At 56.9% G+C, this 18,933-nt stretch overlaps 1 protein-coding gene across 50 annotated transcripts in view; it reads left to right on the forward strand.

Moving 5' to 3' along the window:
- Nucleotides 1-18,933, forward strand: part of SUN1 (Sad1 and UNC84 domain containing 1) — a 46,927-nt gene that overhangs the window by 7,703 nt on the left and 20,291 nt on the right. For 40 of the 50 annotated variants that reach the window (XM_085016276.1, XM_085016277.1, XM_085016278.1 and 37 more), the window contains exons 2-6: nucleotides 7,593-7,689; nucleotides 10,924-11,085; nucleotides 12,381-12,565; nucleotides 13,728-13,754; nucleotides 13,859-14,044. Coding sequence is in view for 47 of the 50 variants with exons in the window: in XM_085016229.1 (XP_084872355.1) it covers nucleotides 7,613-7,689; nucleotides 10,924-11,085; nucleotides 12,381-12,565; nucleotides 13,728-13,754; nucleotides 13,859-14,044 (637 nt within the window). In the remaining 3 variants the exon portion in view is untranslated. Of the gene's footprint in view, nucleotides 1-6,069; nucleotides 6,196-7,592; nucleotides 7,690-10,923; nucleotides 11,086-12,380; nucleotides 12,566-13,727; nucleotides 13,755-13,858; nucleotides 14,045-18,933 lie in introns of those variants that run through there. The other 10 variants (XM_085016230.1, XM_085016232.1, XM_085016235.1 and 7 more) reach the window with 1 other exon arrangement.

The following is an 18,933-nucleotide window of genomic DNA, read 5'->3' on the forward strand; positions in this document are numbered from 1 at the left end:
CAGTCATTTCTAACCCAGCTCATGACGTTTTTACTCTGCAGGCAAAACAGCTAGTTTTTAAAGTCTTTGCTGGAGTCCCCTGTGGCGCAGCGGAACCGGATCCGACTAGGAGCCGTGAGGTTGTGGGCTCGATCCCCGGCCTCGCTCCGTGGGTGGAGGACGTGGCGTTGCCGTGAGCTGTGGTGTAGGTCGCAGACGTGGCTCGGATCTGGCGTGGCTGTGGCTGTGGCTGTGGCCTAGGCCGGCAGCTGTGGCTCGGATTAGACTCCTAGCCTGGGAACCTCCCTATGCTGCGGGTGCAGCCCTAAGAAAAGATCTTATTAAAAAAAAATGAAGTCTTTGCACTATCTATGTTTAACCGTATTAAGTCTGAGCAGAATAATTACGTTAAGGTGATAACGAGTGCTAGGTTTTTTGTTTGTCTTTTGGCTGCACCTACAGCATGTGGAAGTTCCAGGCCAGGGATCGAACCTTCGCCTCAGCTGTAACTGGAGCCGTAGCAGTGACCATGCGAGATCTTTAACCCCCTGAGCCATCAGGCAGCTCCTAGTGCTGATTTTTGAAGGGTGCCTCGCAATTTTAGTTCTAAAATTCTCTACAAGGTGCCCGATGGGGATCACCTGACTGCGCAGGCGCCCGGGTGAGAAAGGATGGGTGAGGGTGGAGCTGGGCTGCGTGTGTGGCTTTGCGGGGCCACTGTGGGCCCGCGGGGTTCCGTCAGAGCACCAGCTGTCAGCTCAGGGTCCCTCTGGAGGCGGCCCTTGTGGCAGATGGCGCGTCGGGAGCGGTGCCCGGAGTGAGAGGGAGGCGCTCGCCGGAGCCGGAGCCGTCCCCGCTCGGCTGTCTTGCTGTGGGCGGGCTGCTCGCCAGAGGGTCCCGCAGTCGTTGGGGGTAGGGCGTCCTCAGAGGGGGCGACGGGTCCGTCTGCGCAGGTGGCTGGCGAGGGCCTCGCTGGGAGAGCTGCGTTGGCCGTCTCAGCCTGTTTCCTCCGCGGCCCGTCAGGAGATGGGAAGCTCGATGTGTACGAACACCGAGCCCTGGGGGCGGGTGCAGGTGGCCTCGCGTGTTGCGCGTGGAAACGCTCTCGCGTGCTGGATGAGGGTGCTGGGGACGTGGGGCGACGAGAAGGATGCGGCCACCCGTTTGCGGGGCTTCCCTTTTCTAGATTTTCACTAGAACGGATCGCACTTCCTAGGACAACAGGACGTGCTGGCTCACTTCAGTCTTCTCTGTTCCTTTGGGTCTGCCATGCGCCGCAGGCTCTGTCTTCACCCCTGCGTGACTTGTGGTTTTTGGTATTTTTCAGCCACCTTTTCCAGTTTGTTACTGGATTGTTCCAGTTCTGAGCGATGGGGATTTAAGTTCTGGGTGGCCTTGGAACTAACACCCGTTTTTGACCAAAGCATTTGAGAGCAAGCCCAGCTTTAGGGCTCTTCCCACGGTGTGATGGAAACGTCCCATGCAGCGTGTCCTCGGGGGTCGGGACCACGGCAGGAGAGACCAGCGGGGCTGAGATTTTAAAACCCTGCTACGCAGGGTGTGCATGTTTGTAGAGATACTTACTTAACGGCTTAGCTTTGAAGCCAAAGTTTGCAGCCTCCGCAGAGGCGCCCCTCTCCAGCCTGTGCTTGCTGGCGTAGGTGTCTCAGCCACTGGCAAAGGCCAGATGAGAGGAGACACTTGGGTGTTGGGGCCACGGCGCTTCCCTTTCCCCTGGAAGCGGTCCCCCTTGGCCCGCCGTCTGCTAAGCTGAGGGCTTTTCCCTGTTGGGACTGGCGCTCAAAGCCGAAAGCCGTGCACCCCGAAGAGTGTTCTTTTCTGGGGATGAGGGGGCTGCTTGGTGCAGCCCGGGGCCCTCAGGAGCCTCCGGCCTGTGAGGGGTGAGAGCACTGGGAGGGGAAGGCGTGGCCTGGCAGGGCCCAGAGAGATGCGGACAGTGAAGCCTGGACAGGGCGCCTGCTTGCTGTGAGCCCACTCACTGCAAAGTGATGCCTTTGGAGTCTGTCCGGGATTTTCGGATGCCATTGGAAACGTTTTCAATCCATTTTTTCACTTCCTTTCGACACTGCTTAGATTCACGAGCAAATCAGATCTGCCTTGGGTCGTTGACTGAGGCCGCCTTCAGGCCGTGTTGCAGGCAGGAGGCTTTGGTGTCACGCGTGGGCTTCAATGAGCAGTGGTGTGAACGGAGCCTGGAACCGCATTTTGAAAATTCGAAGCACTTGTGTGCGGTTGTCGCTGGAACTGGTGTCACAATTGCATCTTGCTGTTAGGCGTCCTGATAAGCCTGGAGCTGGTGGTGGAACCTGCCGGCTCCACGGTGCAGTCATCCGAGGTGCTGGTGGACTTTGTCTTGTGTTCAGGCTGCGGGAAGTGAGGCTTCCACCTCAGGGCCTGCCGGCTCAGGAGGAAACATTTAAAATGTAGTCTGTGCAGCTTGATTCCGCAGAATAAGTAAAGCTAACTTCTGGTGTTGGTCACGTGTCAGGCTCTGCTTTACCGGCGCTGGTTCGTTTAATTCCCCTTTTTTCCTTCATTGCGTCTTATTTCATCCTGTGCTTTGATCTAACGCTCCTCGTCTAGGAGAGGACCTAGGATGAAGGCGTTCTGGCCCAGAGCCTGGTGTGTTCCGGGAGACGGCGGGGAGCCCGCGGCAGCGGGGGGAGCCGGCTGCTGAGAGGCGGGCGGGCGGGCGCGGCGGAGTCCGTTCTGGTGAGATGCCCGCTGACTCTGAGGCTGTGCCCACAGCAGCCGTCGCCGAGGCACGGGCCATCCCTCCCTGGCCCGTTGGAGTCGCGGCTCCCGTGGCCCCTGCACCCGCCTGCGTGCCGAAGGTCTGCTTGGAGAGGTGGTTTTCTGGGCTGCGGGGCATCGGCCAAAGCAGCAGTTACCTGGGCCGGGGGTCTGAGCACACGGGCTGGGTTCTGCCCGTAGTTTTCAGCGCGCACGCATGTCGGTGGCGAGCGGCGTACGTGGTGTCCGTGGTCGTGGAGGGCGAGGGAATGAGCAGGAAGCCGCCGGGGCCCGACCTCTCCCCCCACCGTCTCCGCCTCCCTTGCCTCCGGAGCCCCGCCGCTGCCTGGTGGTCCTTCGAGTTCGGGCCCGTCCACACCACCGCTGCCTTGGCGGCGTGGTCACTGGGCTCCTCAGCCTGTAGCGGGAGGTCTGCGCGCCCTGTGTCCGGCGCTCAGCCTGCGTCTGCTGCCCTGTGGGGCTTCACTCCCTCTCCCTGCTGGCACCCTGTCTTGCCTGTGATGGGAAACCGGACTGATGGTCATTCGCTGCCTTTTGAGACAGAAGTTGCGTTTCCTTTCTTAATGATTTTGTCGTTTCCGATGTAGTCGATTTGCAGTGTTGTGTCGGCTTATGCTGCACAGCTGGGTGCCCCGTCACGCACATCTGTTCTCGTTCCCACATCGCCTCCGTCCTGCTCCGTCCCAAGGGACTAGACCTGGTTGCTTGTGCTCTACGGCGGCATCTCAGTGCTTCTCCACTGCAGATGCTGCAGTTTGCGTCTGTGAACCCCAGACCCCACTTCCATCCCACGTCCTCCCCTCGCCAACCACAGGTCTGTTCGCCAAGTCCGTGCCTTTTTTTCTATGGAAAGGTTCGTTTGGGCTGTATGTTAGATTCCACGTGTAAGTGACATCAGTGACATCATATGGCGTTTGTCTTTCTCTGTCTGACTTACTTCACTCAGTACGAGAGTCTCTCGTTCCATCCATGTTGCTGCAAATGGCATTAGTTAGTTCTTTTTTATGGCTGAGTAGTATTCCACTGTGTATGTGTACCACATCTTCCTAAGCCGTTCATCTGTCGATGGACATTTGGGTTGTTTCCATGTCTTGGCTGTTGTGAGTAGCGCTGCAGTGAACGTATAGGTGCATGTGTCTTTTTCAAGGAAAGTTTTGTCTGGAAATATGCCCAAGAGTGGGTTGCTGGTCATATGGTGGTAGTTTTTTTTTTTGTCGTTTTGTCTTTTTAGGGCCGCACACGCGGCACGTGGAGGTTCCCAGGCTAGGAGTCTAATCCGAGCTGTTGCTGCCGGCCTACACCACAGCCACAGCCACGCCAGATCCAAGCTGTGTCTGCGACCTGCACCACAGCTCACGGTAACGCCGGATCCTTAACCCACGGAGCAAGGCCAGGGGTCAAACCCACCACCTCGTGGTTCCTAGTTGGATTCGTTTCCGCTGCGCCACAACAGGAATGCTGTGGTAGTTCTATATGTGGTTTTCTAAGGGACCGACATACGCTTTTCCGCAGTGGTGGCACCAGCTTACGTTCCCACCAGCAGTGCAGGAGGGTTCCCTTCTCTCCACACCCGCTCCCGCATTTGCTGTGTGTGGGCTTGTTGAGAGGCCATTCTGGCCCAGCGAGGTGGTGCTCAGAGCAGGCGTGGTTTGGTAAACGTCTTTGGAGGTTGGGGCGCAGTGTTTCTCCCTTAAGCCCGACTGGGACGGCGCCACACGGCTGTCTCTCACTGCCTGGAAGAACTGGGGTGGACATGGTGGCGATAGCTGGTCCTGCAGCTCTGACAGCGTTTGAAAATTGTTTCTTGTGCATTGGAAATGAACCGAGGTGTTCCCATCCTGGCAGGGCGGAAATGAATCTGACTAGGAACCATGAGGTTGCAGGTTCGATCCCTGGCCTCGCTCCATGGGTTGAGGATCCGGTGTGGCCGTGAGCTGTGGTGTAGGTCGTAGAACGTGGCTCGGATCCCGCGTGGCTGTGGCTCTGGCGTAGGCCGGCGGCTGCAGCTCCGATTCGACCCCGAGCCTGGGAACCTCCATGTGCCATAGGAGCGGCCCTAAAAACACAAAAGACAAAAAATAAAAAGAAACCGATACCTCCCTTTCAGGTAGACAAAAATGTGAGAATATATTAACGTGACTTTTTAAAATAAAAAGGCTGAAATAGATAAACAAGGACCTACTGTATAGTACAGGGAGCTGTATTCCCTGTCTGGTAGTAACTTACTGCAAAAGGGTGAAAAGACTGTGTGTGTGTGTGGAGTCACTTTGCTGTCTACCCGAGGCGGTGTAAATCAACTGTACCTCAATTAGAACCTTAAGAAGTGGAGTTCCTGCTGTGGCTCAGCAGGTTACGAACCTGAGTAGTCTCCATGAGGACACAGGTTTGATCTCTGGCCTCTCTCAGTGGGTTCGGGACCCAGCGTGGCCGGGAGCTGCTATCTAGGTCGCAGACGAGGCCAGGATCCCGGGCTGCTGTGGCTGCGGCGTAGGCTGGCAGCTGCAAATCCCATTTGACCCCTGGCCTGAGAACCTCCACATGCCGCACCTGCGGTCCTCCCCCGCAAAATTAAGAGTTCATAAGTATTTTAAAAAATCACATAAACGTAAAAGGAAAAGGCTGTACGTTCTTGCGTCTCTTCTCCTCACCAGGCTCTCACTGCCTCTTCTGTGCTGAGTCCTCGCTGGGCCGCCTTCAGTCCCTCAGCGGCCTTGCTGGTGGCACCACCCTGATCACAGAGCTTCCCGCCTGCTCTGTGGTAGGTGTCGGCCCGGGGCAATCAGCTGGTGGGCAGAGCTGGAGGCCTCCTCCGTCCCTCTTCTCAGCCGGATGCTCCGATGCGTCTGGTCCAGTCGTGAGGTTGAAGTTAAAAGCTGAAGGACTTGGCTCTGGGGCACCTGTCACTTGTTTATGGCACTCAGCCACCCAGAAAATACCCAGTTCTCTAAGGACGCACCGCCTACCACGTGTGGAGGAGTTGGCAGAAAGCAGCAGCAATTATAACAGCTCTCACTGGGGGCTAATTAATGGTCCGAAATGCAGGCAGAGTAAAACACGGCGTGGACGTGGGGAAGAGGGACACGGCGTGGACGTGGCCTTTGGCACCGAGGGCAGGAAGTTTGGGTTTTGCTCGTCCGTAGCTAATGGGCACTTTGAGCCGTCGGCCGCTCTGGAGGATGAGCAGCAGTGGGGGTTGGTGTTGTTCTGGTTGCTTAGCGAGTTATTACCAAACATTAGCACAGTCAGAAGCATTATTACGCTGCCGCCGGGGTGTGGCTCGGTTCTGCAGAGGCCCCGCTGGAGCCGGGAGGGGTCGAGCTGTGTGGCGTTGGCGGGAAGGAAGCTCAGGGCCGGCTCTGGGGCCGCCCTCGTGTCCTGTCCTGCAGAGTCTGTGTGGTTGGACGTGGGCCCCAGGCTGGCGGGAGTAGACCAGGGGCACAGGTACGGAATCAGTACGTGGGTTGAACAGTCACGGTAATTTTATTCGCAGCGAGAGACTTTAACAGCTCTTCGTAGGATGAATCATACTTGTTGAATGAGTGCTGACCTGGGCTGGGGGGCCAGGGTCGCCACAAGAGCTGAGCAGAGCTGAAAGTAGCACAGCAGGTTGGTTGGTTTTCTTTCTTTGTTTCGAAGGAGCACACCTGTGGCATATGGAAGTCGAATCAGAGCTTCCGCTGCCAGCCTGCGCCGCAGCCACAGCAACGGGGGATCTGAGAGGCATCTGCGACCTGCACCCCAGCTCACGGCAACGCCGGATCCTTAACCCACTGAGCGAGGCTAGGGATCGAACCCGCATCCTTATGATAGTCAGGTTTGTAACCTGCTGAGCCACAATGGGAATTCCAACATTTATTTTTTACTTTTCTATTCTTTTTTGCTTTTTTAGTGCCACACCCGCAGCACATGGCGGCTCCCAGGCTAGGGGTCGAATCAGAGCTCTAGCCACCGGCCTGCACCACAGCCACAGCAACTCGGGGATCCGAGCCACACCTGCCACCTACACCCCAGCTCACGGTAACCCCAGATCCTTAACCCACGGAGCGAGGCCAGGGATCAAACCTGCAACCTCATGGTTCCTAGTTGGTTTCATTTCTGATGCACCATGACGGAAACTCCTCCCAATATTTTTACACATAGGCAATAGTCTTTATTTCTGTGGGTAGTTAATTTTTAAAAGAATGGGTGGTTTCAGGAAGCATGGGGTGAATTTAAATACTTTCGGCTTTTACTGGAAGCAGTCATCTCTACCAGAGTATTTTTGTCATGGCTTCTCTTCCCTGATCTTTGGGGAGCAGGTTGTGACTCATGAGGACGTGCGCTTTTGGGGGGAGTGTTTGTGTAAGTATTTTTAGCCGGAGGAAAGTTGGAGTCATTCCAAGAAATCTAGATGACAACCTGAAAAACAATGTGCCCAAAACTTTTCAATTTAAAAATAATCTGCGTTCTCCTTTGGGGAAAAACGAAAGTATCAACAGTACCTTCAGCTCATCGGCTACTCCTCCTGCGATGCTCCCGCCGTGGCGCCGCAGGGGCGGCAGGGCCTCGGGAGCGCTGGGCCGCGGGCGTGCTGCCTGCCCAGCACCGGGGAGCTGCAGCTGCGGCTCGGATCTGATGCCTGGCCCGGGAGCTCCCTGGGCCTCGGGGTGGCCAAAAGAGAAAAAATTCAAAAGCCACCCCCCCCAGAAAACCCTGCTCTCCTGGTCTTGTTTGATTAAAGGGCTGACGGTGACCCCTTGGTCCGCCTGTGCATCGGGCCGGCCCCCGCAGACAGGGCTCCACACAGACAGGTGTGTTCCAGCCTTTTAACAGCTGCCTTGCTTTTCCCGCCTCTGCAGTATGATGTGAGCCTGTGACCATGGACTTTTCTCGGCTCCACATGTACAGCCCTCCCCAGTGCGTGCCCGAGAACACTGGCTACACGTATGCACTCAGGTGAGCTGCGCCCGCGGGTTCCTCTGGCTGCTGCGGTGCTGGGGCCTGGCTTCTCTGCGCTGAAAGCGTAGCTGTCCGTGAACTTCACGTTCTGCTGTGGCTTTACGAAGCGGCCAAGGCGATGCGGAAACTGCGAGGCCGTTTTGAAAACCAGGTGTCTCTGATGACCCAGGGGTTCATCCCTGCAGATGAGTTCCCGTCGCAGACTCCACCTCGGGAATGCATCTCGGTTTCAGTAGGGCTTTGTGATTTATGTTAACTGTGCGTATTTTATTTTATTTTGTTGTCTTCTTGCCTTTTCTAGGGCTGCTCCTGCAGCATATGGAGGTTCCCAGGCTCGGGGTCGAATCGGAGCTGCAGCCGCCGGCCTGCGCCAGAGCCACAGCCACGCGGGATCTAAGCCGAGTCTGTACCCTACACCACAGCTCACGGCAAGGCCGGATCCTTCACCCACTGAGCAAGGCCAGGGATCGAAGCCACGACCTCGTGGTTCCTAGTCAGATTCGTGAACCCCTGCGCCACGACGGGAACTCCTGACTGTGCGTGTTTTGAAGTTAACCGTAATAACCTGGAAAGTGACTTGCCTTGGAGAGAAGGCGTCATCGGCAAAGCCCGGGGTTTCAAGACCGTGCCTCCTGTCAGGTGCGACGTGGAGTTCTGCTGTTACACAGGCTCTATGCGGCGCTGCGGCGCGACGTTGAGCCTTAAAGTTGACTCGCTCTTTGCCTCTGCAGCAGAAGGGATGATGGGAGGGAAACTTTAGTTTTACAAAATTACCCAAAGGCAGAAGGGTCACGGGGTCGCTGAGAGACTGCCTGGTGGTTGGAGAATCTCTTGCGTGCCTGTGAAGATGTTGCTTCAAGCTCACGAGGAAAGTGGTCGCAGCAGTCTCATCAGTTGCTTATCTTCTAAAGGGTAAAAGTGAAATCAAAACCTGAAGCAAATGGGAAGGTATTTTAAGCAAAATACTTAACGGCGTAAGTCAGCGCTCACACTGAGTGATTGGGTTTTATTCAGTTTAGGTGGTGTCACACTTTCCATGGTAACACTGCTGTGTTTAAAGGTCTGTAGGGAGCTCTCGCAGCGCAGCGGGTAAGGATCCAGCAGTGTGGCCAGACCTGGAAAGGGCCCACCAGTGTCCTGGTCATTCGATATCTTCACGATTTTTTTCTACTGTGGAAAGTGTCGGATGGTGTGAAAGTTGAGAGACGAGTGATGATAAACCCGCACTCGGCCTCCCCACCCAGTGGCACTCGGTCTCCCCACCCAGTGGACTGTTTTTTGTTTTGGGGTTTTTTGTTTTTTGTTGTTTTTTTTTTTGCTTTTTAGGGCCACGTGTGTGGCATATAGAGGTTCCCAGGCTAGGGGTTAAATCAGAGCTGCAGCTGCCGGCCTACACCACAGCCACAGCCACGCCAAATCCAAGCCGTGTCTGCAGCCTACACCACAGCTCACGGCCACGCCGGATCCTTAACCCATGGAGCGAGGCCAGGGATCGACCCCACAACCTCTTGGTTCCTAGTCGGATTCGTTAACCACTGGGCCATGACGGGAACTCCTAGACTGCTCTTTCTTCTTGTGTGCGGTGGTGCCCAAGGCATGTGGAAGTTTTGGGGCCGGGATCAAATCCGGGCCACGGCAGTGCCAACGCCAGATCCTTAACCTGCTGAGCCACAAAGGAATTCATCAAGTGCTGTTTCTTGATTTGGAAAACTTGCTGACAGCAAAGAGGGATGCATGTTTGGGTTGAAGATAACTACATGGAAGGGAACGGAAGTGGCTTTTTTTTTTTTGTCTTTTGTTGTTGTTGTTATTGTTGTTGTTGTTGCTATTTCTTGGGCCGCTCCCTCGGCATATGGAGGTTCCCAGGCTAGGGGTTGAATCGGAGCTGTAGCCACCGGCCTACGCCAGAGCCACAGCAACGCGGGATCCGAGCCGCGTCTGCAACCTACACCACAGCTCACGGCAACGCCGGATCATTAACCCACTGAGCAAGGGCAGGGACCGAACCCGCAACCTCATGGTTCCTAGTCGGATTCATTAACCACTGCGCCACGACGGGAACTCCCGGAAGTGGCTTTTTTCCCGCTTTTCAGCTGCACCCACGGCATATGGAAATTCCTGGCCCGGGTAGTGGATCCAAGCCCAAGCTGTGACCTCTGCCACAGCTGTGGCCACACCAAATCCTTAACCTGCTGTGCCATAGCGGGAACTCATAAAGTGGCTTTTCTTGTACTCGTCTCTGACTTTATGGCGAGTTGGACACGCGGCAGCGTTGGTGGCTCCGTCCCTTGCCTTTGCCTTTTCTCCTCACGTGCATCTGTCTGTTCAGGGACTTCCTGGGAGAGTGAATTAATGCTTCGTAGTGGTCGCTGTCTCATTAGCTGCTTTAGCAGGCAGTGTCTACTAGTAAACGGTTCTGACTTTTTGTTTTGTTTTTTGTCTTTTTCTGGGGTTGCTCCTGTGGCATATGAAGCTTCCCAGGCTAGGGGTCAAAGTGGAGCTACAGCTGCCAGCCTCCACCACAGCCACAGCCACACCAGATCCGAGCCACATCTGCGACCTACAGCACAGCTCACTGCAGCGCCAGATCCTTAACCCACTGAGCGAGGCCAGGGATCGAACCCGCAACCTCAGGGTTCCTAGTTGGATTCGTTAACCACTGAGCCACGACGGGAACTCCGGTTCTGCCTTTTTGATGTTGGCCTGATTCCCGCGGTACAGATTCCTGTGAGTTGATCACATCCTGGGGCAGTGCCGGGCCAGTGCTAGACTTGGGCACCAGGTGGCCGGGATTCCCGTCACATGAGCGTCACCTGTTGACTGTGTTGGTGCCTGCGTGCTTCTCCTTTGGAGAGAAGGCCTCGCGCTGGGAGTCTGGGCTTGGTGGGTGCAAACTCCTGCATTTGGAGTGGGTACGTGTTGAGGTCCTGCTGTATGGCACAGGGAGCTGGACCCGGTCACCGGGGATGGAGCCTGATGGAGGAGAATGTGAGAAAAAGGACGTATGTATATGACGGGGTCACTTTGCTGTCCAGCCGAAATGGACAGAACACTGTCAATCAACTCTAATAGAAAAATGAACGTCCTAAAAAAAAAGAAAAGGCTTCCCGCCGTAATGGCTGTTTGCAGAAATTCATGACAGATGGCATATCCTGTTCCTTGTTTGTTCAGTTTGTTTTTAAAAGGGGGCTCTAAGTGGTGTTTTTCTCTGACCAGTTTTTTTCCTTCTAGTTCAAGTTATTCTTCTGATGCTCTGGATTTCGAGACTGAGCACAAATTGGATCCTGTGTTTGATTCTCCAAGAATGTCCCGCCGCAGCTTGCGCCTGGTCACCACAGCACATGCCGCCGAGGACGGCCCGGCGGCGGCGGCAGCGGGGGACAGGGCGGCCAGGTGAGCGCTGCCTCCTTCCTTGTCACACGCATTCCAGCTCAGCTCGAGCCAAACCTGCGTGTGGACCCCGTCGGGCTTTGCGCTGCGTGAGCCCCAGCCCAGGGCGAGGAGGTGCGGGTCGGCTGGCACTGGTGGTTTTCCTGTTCTCCGCTCAGGCCCAGCGTCTCAAGGGGCGAGGACTCGGGGCATGTGGGCCAGAGCTCACGGCTCGTGCCCGTGGCCGGCCCTCCTGGCCCTCGGCCCTGCCGTCGGGCTCGGTGCCGTTGGTGCCGGAGGTTGCTGATCGAAAGCCGTGTGAGCGGACAGACGCACGTGTGCCGCGAGGCGTTTGCTCCCTTTACGCTCGTCCTGTTCGCGTGACTCCCGAGCTCTCCGTGGCCCTCTCCTGTGAACCCGAGGAGGAGCGGCCGTGCACACGACCTCGCTGCCCCTGGGAGAGAAAGAGCGAGGGGGCGGCTCTCCTTCGGCGGTGCTCACGGGAGAGAGGCGTTTCTAGCCTGCGGGCTCGTCTCAGGATCGGGGCGGTGGCCGTCGAGGGGGAGGGAGCGAGGCCGGGCGCTGGCGTCTGGAGTGGAGCCTCCTGGCCGCTGGTTCACACTCGCACCCGGCGTGTCCCGTGGCACCTGCGGGTTTGTTGAGAGAGTGAGGCGCTCGGACCTTGACCTTGGAGCTCCCTCTTCAGGGGGTTCGTAGAGGTCCAGCTGTGGCAACAGGCTGGCTTCCTGTCCCTGCTCCCTGCCCACCGCTCGGTCCCTCGGAAGGAGTGGTCTTCGGGCCCCCCGGCCCCTCCTGACCGCGCCAGGGACCCTTAGCAGTGGGCTGCCAGGGCTTGGCCTCCATCGTGGTGGTGGGTTCCGTGCAGGAAGGGTCACAGGGCACGGGCTGTCCTTGCTGAACTTGCTGCGGTCCCGCCTTGGCCAGTGATTGGGGGGCAGTGCCAGGCACGCGGGGGTGTGCAGCAGCTGGTAAATGGGGCGAGAGAGCCTCACTGTAAGTCAGACCGTTTTTAAATTTAGGTCCCCTTTTTTTTCTTCTTTCCTTTTGCTTTTCAGGGCTGCACCTCCATTATGTGGAGGTTCCCCGGCTCGGGGTCCAATTGGAGCTACAGCCGCCGGCCTACACCACAGCTCACGGCAACGCCGGATCCCCGACCCACGGAGCGAGGCCAGGGATCGAACCCGCAACCGCATGGTTCCTAGTCAGATTCGTTTCCACTGCGCCACGACGGGAACTCCGAGTCATCGTCTTGTATTTACCAAAGTCTATAAACTAGTTCCTTACTGCTTTCTCTTCAGAGTAACGAAACAGCGCGGAAGTGCAGGCAGGCTGGCCCTTACCCTGAACCACGCCTCGAGGAAGGGCCTGTCCTTGGCTGCCGGCCAGAGCAGCACCGGCGCTGTGCAGGGCGAGGCCTGTCTGCGGCCTCCTGTGCTGGACGAGTCTCTGATCCGTGAGCAGACCAAAGTGGACCACTTCTGGGGTGAGCTCCCCGCCCTGTCGCTCAGGCTGTTCTGGGAAGAAGGGAGGTGCTGGCCGGTTGTCCCTTTGCCCCTTGCTGGGTGGGAGCAGGCCCAGGAAGGTTCGCGGTTTCCTCTGGACTCACGGGGAACTGCTTCCACCTGCTGATTGGCTGCCGTGGAAGACTGAGCGGTTAGGGTGGCCAGGTCACTGTTTTCTAAATGCATGACTCCTCCAGTTCCCGTTGTGGCGCAGCGGAAACGAATGGACTAGCATCCGTGAGGGCGTGGGTTTGATCCTTGGCCTTGCTCAGTAGGTTAACAAGCTGGTATGGCTGTGGTGTAGACTGGCAGCTGCGCCTCTGATTTGATCCGTAGCCTGAGAACCTCCATATGCTGCGGGTGCGGCCCTAAAAACCAAAAAAAAAAAAAAAAAAAAAAAAAAAACTCCTGAGGGATATTTAAGCAAAGTCATTTTTAAATTCGCCAGCGTGATGTCAAGTCCAGGCAGCTCTAAGCAGCAGGGTGTTTAGGACTCGTTGGGAAGCATCTAGTGCAGACAGATTGACAGTGTGGCTTGTGAGCTGACATGACTAAGGCAGCCGCAGTGGGACCCCAGTCCTCGTGGCCGAGAGAGAACCTGAGGGCCCCAGGGAGCCGGGCTGCGAAGAGGCAGAGCTGCTTCCCTGGTCCTCCTGGCGTGGACCGTGGCCCTTCTGCGAGGCTGGCCCAGCGGTGGGCCCAGAGCAGTTGCAGAGGCTGTCGCGCTGCTTCGGGCAGCTCGGGAGTTTGTGTTGTGTCCGTTCTGCTCGACTGGATGGGTGGTTTCCGGGAGGCTGGGAGCCACTGCTGCCGCTGAGGCTCCTGCCTTTCTTCAAGCTCACGGATGTGTGGGGGGGTGTCTGTGGGGGGTGTAGGGGGGTGTCTGGGGGTGTGTGTGTGTGGGGGTGTCTGTGGGGGGGTGGGTGGGGGGGTGGGGCTGTGGGTGTGTTTTCTCCAGAGCTGTGCTTCCACCTGGAATTGCTGGCAAGTGTCTGGGTATCCGAGGAAGGTTCCTTTCTGGGCCTTGCGGGAGATCCGTCGTGATGGACGCTGGGCTGCTGATCTGCTGACCTTTACGTGTGTGTGTTCTGTTCTCGCTCGACGATCGGAGCTCTGGAGCAAAAGCACGCGCGTGTGTTTTAGGTCTCGATGACGACGGAGACCTCAGAGGTAATTGCTTCAGTCCTTGTCTTCCCGTGTTTCCAAAGTACAGGTTGGGGGAAGAGTCTGCAGACGGGGATAAACAGGCTCCACTTCGTGTCTTTGAACTTCAGGTGGGACTCGAGCAGCCCTTCAGGGCAATGGTGATGCGGCCGGCGGGGCCGCGGGCGCAGCTGGGAGCAACGGCTACACCTGCAGCGACTGCAGCCTCCTCTCCTCGCGCGGGGCCGCGCTCACCGCACACTCCACGTCCTTTGGACCCACCTCAAGAATTTACTCGAGGGACAGGAACCAGCGACGTAAGTTCTGCACTCTTGTTTTTTTTAATTTACTCAGTGGTATCTTTTTTTTGACTGCGCCTGTGACTTGTGGAAAATCCTGGGCTGGTTATCGAACCCAGACACAGCAGCCTCCTGATCCTTAACTGCTCTGCCACAGGGGAACTCCAAGCCTTGCTCTTCGCCAAGTTAAAGCATTCGTGTCCAAATGTGAACTCACTCCTTTTGCTTTTATAAACTTGGTTGTAGAGGCCTCGGTGTCCAGACTGTTTCTACCAGAGACCTGAACGCAGACGTTCTGGTAAAGTCAGCCCTGTCCCTCCCCACCTCTTGCAGGTTACATTTGTGTGGTTTGTCTTTTTAACTAGGGGCGTCTGACATCCTGTAAATTTGAACTTGGAGCAGGAGAAAGCTTTTGTGCTGAGACGAAACTGCTGGCTGCGTGGTCGCCCTCAGCCACACTTCTTCCTGTTACAGGGCAGCAGGGACCCCATGCTGGGGAGCGGCTGGCGATGCTGCTGAGGGGGCCTCAGATGTGGGGGTCTTCACCGGGGGTGTGCAGGTTTGGGGGGGGTCCCCAAGGGGCAGCCTCAGCCCTGCTGATGAGAGGCGGACCGCAGGGTCCCAGAGCAGGCGCCTGGCCTGGGAGGGCCGGGCGCAGCCTCGCTGGCGAGAGAGTGGCCTCTTTGCTGGGCCCTGGGGAGAGCGCAGCCACCGACGCCCCCGGGACCACCGCCTGACGGAGGCGCCTCCCGTGAGGTGCGCCCGTGTCACTGCTCTCCCGAGGGCTCGCGGAGGCCACCAGCCCGGCCCTGAAGTATGGGTCCAAGTGCTGGCCGGCTCGGCAGGTGGGCAGGGACCTGTGTTGCGGGCGTGCCCTCGCCCCGGGGATGTTTCTCGGGTGTCCCCCGACGTGAGGAAGGGTGGGCCCGGGCCTGCCTGTGGTTTCCACTTCCGCGTCTTAGCCTGTGGGTAGCGCTGCTGGCTTGGGCCGCTGTCTAGTCTTGGCCCTGCTTGGCGTGAGTAGAGCCGAATGGGGACCTGGTGGGGGCCAGACCAGCAGGAGGGCTTCCGGCGGTGTGGGTGTCCTGGGGGCCAGCATCGCCCACCGCTCACCCTGTCCCAGTGCTCACCCTGCCCTGGCTCTCTCTGCCCCGGCGCTCTGCACCTGTGGGCTCCCAGACCCTCACAGCAGCCCCCCACTGGACGGTTGTCTCCCCCATTGTGCTGGCCGGCAGTGGGGTCAGTGGGCTTCAGGTGTGTGCTAGAAAGTGACGGCGCTCGGACCTGGCCCCTGGCGTCTCACCTGCAGGGCCTTCCCCAAGGTGCTGTGTTGTCCCGAGGGCTCCCCCTTTGGGGCGGGGCGGCCGGGCCAGGACTCGGGGCTGTTGAGGCCACGTTGTGAGCGCCAGCCTGGCAGAAAAACGGTGCTCCCCGGTCACCAATGCGCTGTATGGCGCTAATGATTCGGCTCCGTAAACCAGCTTCAGCCACTTGATCTCACAGTGTGGGCAGCCGGCTGACCCCCACTGTGTGGTTGGTGGGTCTTCAGTGCAGGGTCTGGTGTGGTGGCTTTGGTAAAAGCTTCTGGAAATTCATTCCATGCCTGCTGAAGTTGATCTGGAGTATTTTAGAGGAGAAAGCAAATTTTATTACTTGTCTTGGGCTTCTATTCTTTTCACTCTTTTAGACTATAACTGATTTGTGCAGCCAACTCTGATTTATTACCTTTGAAAAAAAATTTGTTCTAATTATTTCAGAAAAACACTCCTCAAAGAACTTTTGAGGAGCTCCAGAAGTGGCAGAGCGGGTTAAAAATCCGATGCAGCGGCTCAGGTTGCCGCAGAGGTACAGGTTCGAATTCCAGCATAGTGGGTTAAAGGATCCAGTGTCACTGTGGCTGCGGCTCAGATTCAGTCCCCTGCATGGGAACTTGGATACCTGTGTTGTGCCCCCCCCCCCCAAAGAGCCTCTGAAACCGTGGAGACGTGCTACCCAGAGGCTTCCTCTCTCTCGCGCTTGGTTGAGCTCATGCTGCATGATTCGTCATGTACGCGCACGTTTACTTACAATACGTGGCTCTAAGTAGCAGCGTAGATAAAGGCAGCCCCCACCCCGCCGGCCGCTTCCCGCCCGGCCTGGTTTCTCTTCTGGAGGCACCTGCTGCTTAGCCCAGAGTGCATCGTGGATTCGTCCACCTTTTTCTTTTTCTTTTTACCGTGGCACCTGCGGCACGTGGACGTTCCTGGCCGGGGAGCGTTTTGGAGTGGCAGCTGGGCCCTACGCCACGTCAGTGCCCGTCTTCGACCTGCGCCACAGCTTGCGGCAGTGCCGCAGCCTTAGCCCACCAAGTGGGGCCCGGGGTCGAACTTGCATCCTCAGAGACATCCTCGGGTCCTCAGCCACAGCGGAGACTTTTCTCCCGCTTTTTAAAGTGAGCTGGTGGTTATGAAACGTAAAATGAACGCCAGCCATCCCAAGGGTAGGACCCGCTGGCGTTTCATCCGTCCACAGTGCTGCTCAGGCGCCACCTGCCGTCTGCACTGGGTCCCTGCAGACACGGAGGCGCTTCTGTCTTCCTCGAACACACACGGAAAGAGCGCACACACGGTTCCGCGGCGTTTTTCGTTTGAAGTGTTGCGATAAGCTTGATTCTTTTTGGTGCCTGTCGAGCCTTGCCGGCACGGTTGTGTCTGTGTTTAGTCAGTGTCTAGATGGACATTCAGGTTTTTCTTTTTTTACACTGTCAGGGTCAGTGCTTTTTTTTTTTTTTTTTTTTTTTTTTTGTCTTTTTACACAAAACAGGGTCTCGACTGCTCTTCCCTTTTTTTTATTTATTTATTTTTTGTCTTTTTAGCCTTTTCTAGGGCTGATCCCACGACATATGGAGGTTCCCAGGCCAGGGGTCCAGTCGGAGCTGTAGCCCCTGGCCTGCACCACAGCCACAGCAACGCGGGATCCGAGCCGCGTCCGCAACCTACACCACAGCTCACGGCAACGCCGGATCCTTAACCCACTGAGCAAGGCCAGGGATCGAACCCGCCACCTCATGGTTCCCAGTCGGATTCGGTAACCAGTGAGCCATCACGGGAACTCCCAGGATCAGTGCTTTTTTGGGTGTGTTTCCTCTTTTGTCCGTGCTTGTGTCTGTACACAGATCTCTGGGCAGGCCAACCAGAAGCAGCCTGAGCCCTGTGGTTTCTTGAGATTGGGGTTGAGTGCATTCTTGACAAAATGTGATTTTCTGGGCCCCATCAGAAAGGCTTCATAAGGCGGTCTCATCTCGGCACAGCGGAAACAAATACGACCAGTGTCCAGGAGGGTGCGGGTTTGATCCCGGGCCTCACTCAGTGGGTTAGGGATCCCACGTTGCTGTGGCTGTGGTGTAGGCCAGCAGCTGCAACTCCAGTCTGACCCCCAGCCTGGGAACCTCCATATGCCGAGAATGCGGTTCTGAAAAGCAAAACAACCAAAAAACCAGAAACGGGTTTTGTGACTCTTCCTCACGTTGTCCTTGGGAGGCACCGTTCTCCACAGGGCGGCTGCGGCTGCGCGGCCTGCAGGTGGTAGCTTCCCTCCCCCGGGAGGGTGGGCGTCTCCCGGGAGAAGCCTGCGGGCTCGGAGACACGGCTCTACCAGGGCCCGGCGACGGGGCCGAGTAGCCCTGTGCTGATGCGCAGCAGGCCCCAGGGAGCAACGCCCTTCTTTGCTCTCTGTCACCTGCGGCAGTGCCGGTGTCCCTGATAGGTGTGGACGTCCTTAGAAAGGACAGGCCATTGCTTTGAACCATGTGTCAGTTGTCCTGGTGGCTTTGGGCGGAAGTTTGCTTCCTGAACCAGCCTCAGTCTTCAGAGGAGTAAGGACTCGTGTGTCTGCTGCCTTCTGGGAGATGGACAGGCCGACGTCGGGGTTGGGGTGGCAAGCCGGCCGGCGTGGCCAGGTGGTCATAGGAGCAGCAGGAGCTGGGGTCAACAGCCAGATGTGGCAGTGGCTCGGCCTCTGAGCGGAGCAGTTGCAGTGTATTTTAAAAACTGTTCCAGGAGTTCCCATTGTGGTGCAGTGGAAACGAATCCAACTAGGAACCGTGAGGTTGCGGGTTCGATCACTGGCCTCGCTCAGTAGGTTAAGGATCCGACGTTGCCGTGAGCTGTGGTGTAGGTCGCAGACACTGCTCGGATCTGGCGTTGTTGTGGCTGTGGTGTAGGCCAGTAGCTGTAGCTCCGGTTGGACCCCTAGCCTGGGAACCTCCATATGCTGTGGGTGCGACCCTAAAAAGACAAAAAATAAAAAACCGTGTCACTGCTGAAAAAATGTCATGGACTTTTTTTTTTTTTTTTTTCTTGCTGTGCTCGCAGCATATGGAAACACCTGGGCCAGGGATGGAACCCCTGAGCCACAGCAGGGACAACGCCGAGTCCTTATCGGCTAGGCCACCAGGGAACTCCTACAGCTCCGGTTGCAGTAGATCCTTGCAGCCGACCTCCGTGACTGCCCTGGGTCACCACCCTCCCGCCACGGCAGGCAGAACGAGGGTCCCTGCTCCTTGTGGGCATGCTGATCCTTGGCCTTTGTTCTTTTAAAATGTTGCCACTTAGATGAAGGAAAATAGAATTTTGGTGCTTCCGAATGTCGGGTCATGTGACCAGAGGTGACGTGAGACCATCCATCTGGTTGGTGAATTTTTCCCGTTTTTACCAACCTCTGTGTGTAGTTTCATCTGCAGCGTAAACAAGAGTGCGATGGACACAGACTTGGCGCTGACGCTCAGGGGCTTTTAGCCCCAGGTTTGTGAGGGTGTTTTTGGTCATTGTTGTTTGTTTTTGTACCAGGCTGCGGTTCACAAACAGCCTACATCTTTTTTTTTCTTTTAGGTCCGCCCCTGCAGCATATGGAGGTCCCCAGGCTAGGGG

The sequence above is a fragment of the Sus scrofa genome, chromosome 3 (assembly GCF_054392235.1).
Source record: "Sus scrofa isolate SSC_HxYL_T2T_F1_AM1 chromosome 3, Sscrofa_HxYL_maternal_Yorkshire_Landrace_v2.0, whole genome shotgun sequence".
Taxonomy (NCBI): Eukaryota; Metazoa; Chordata; class Mammalia; order Artiodactyla; family Suidae; genus Sus; species Sus scrofa.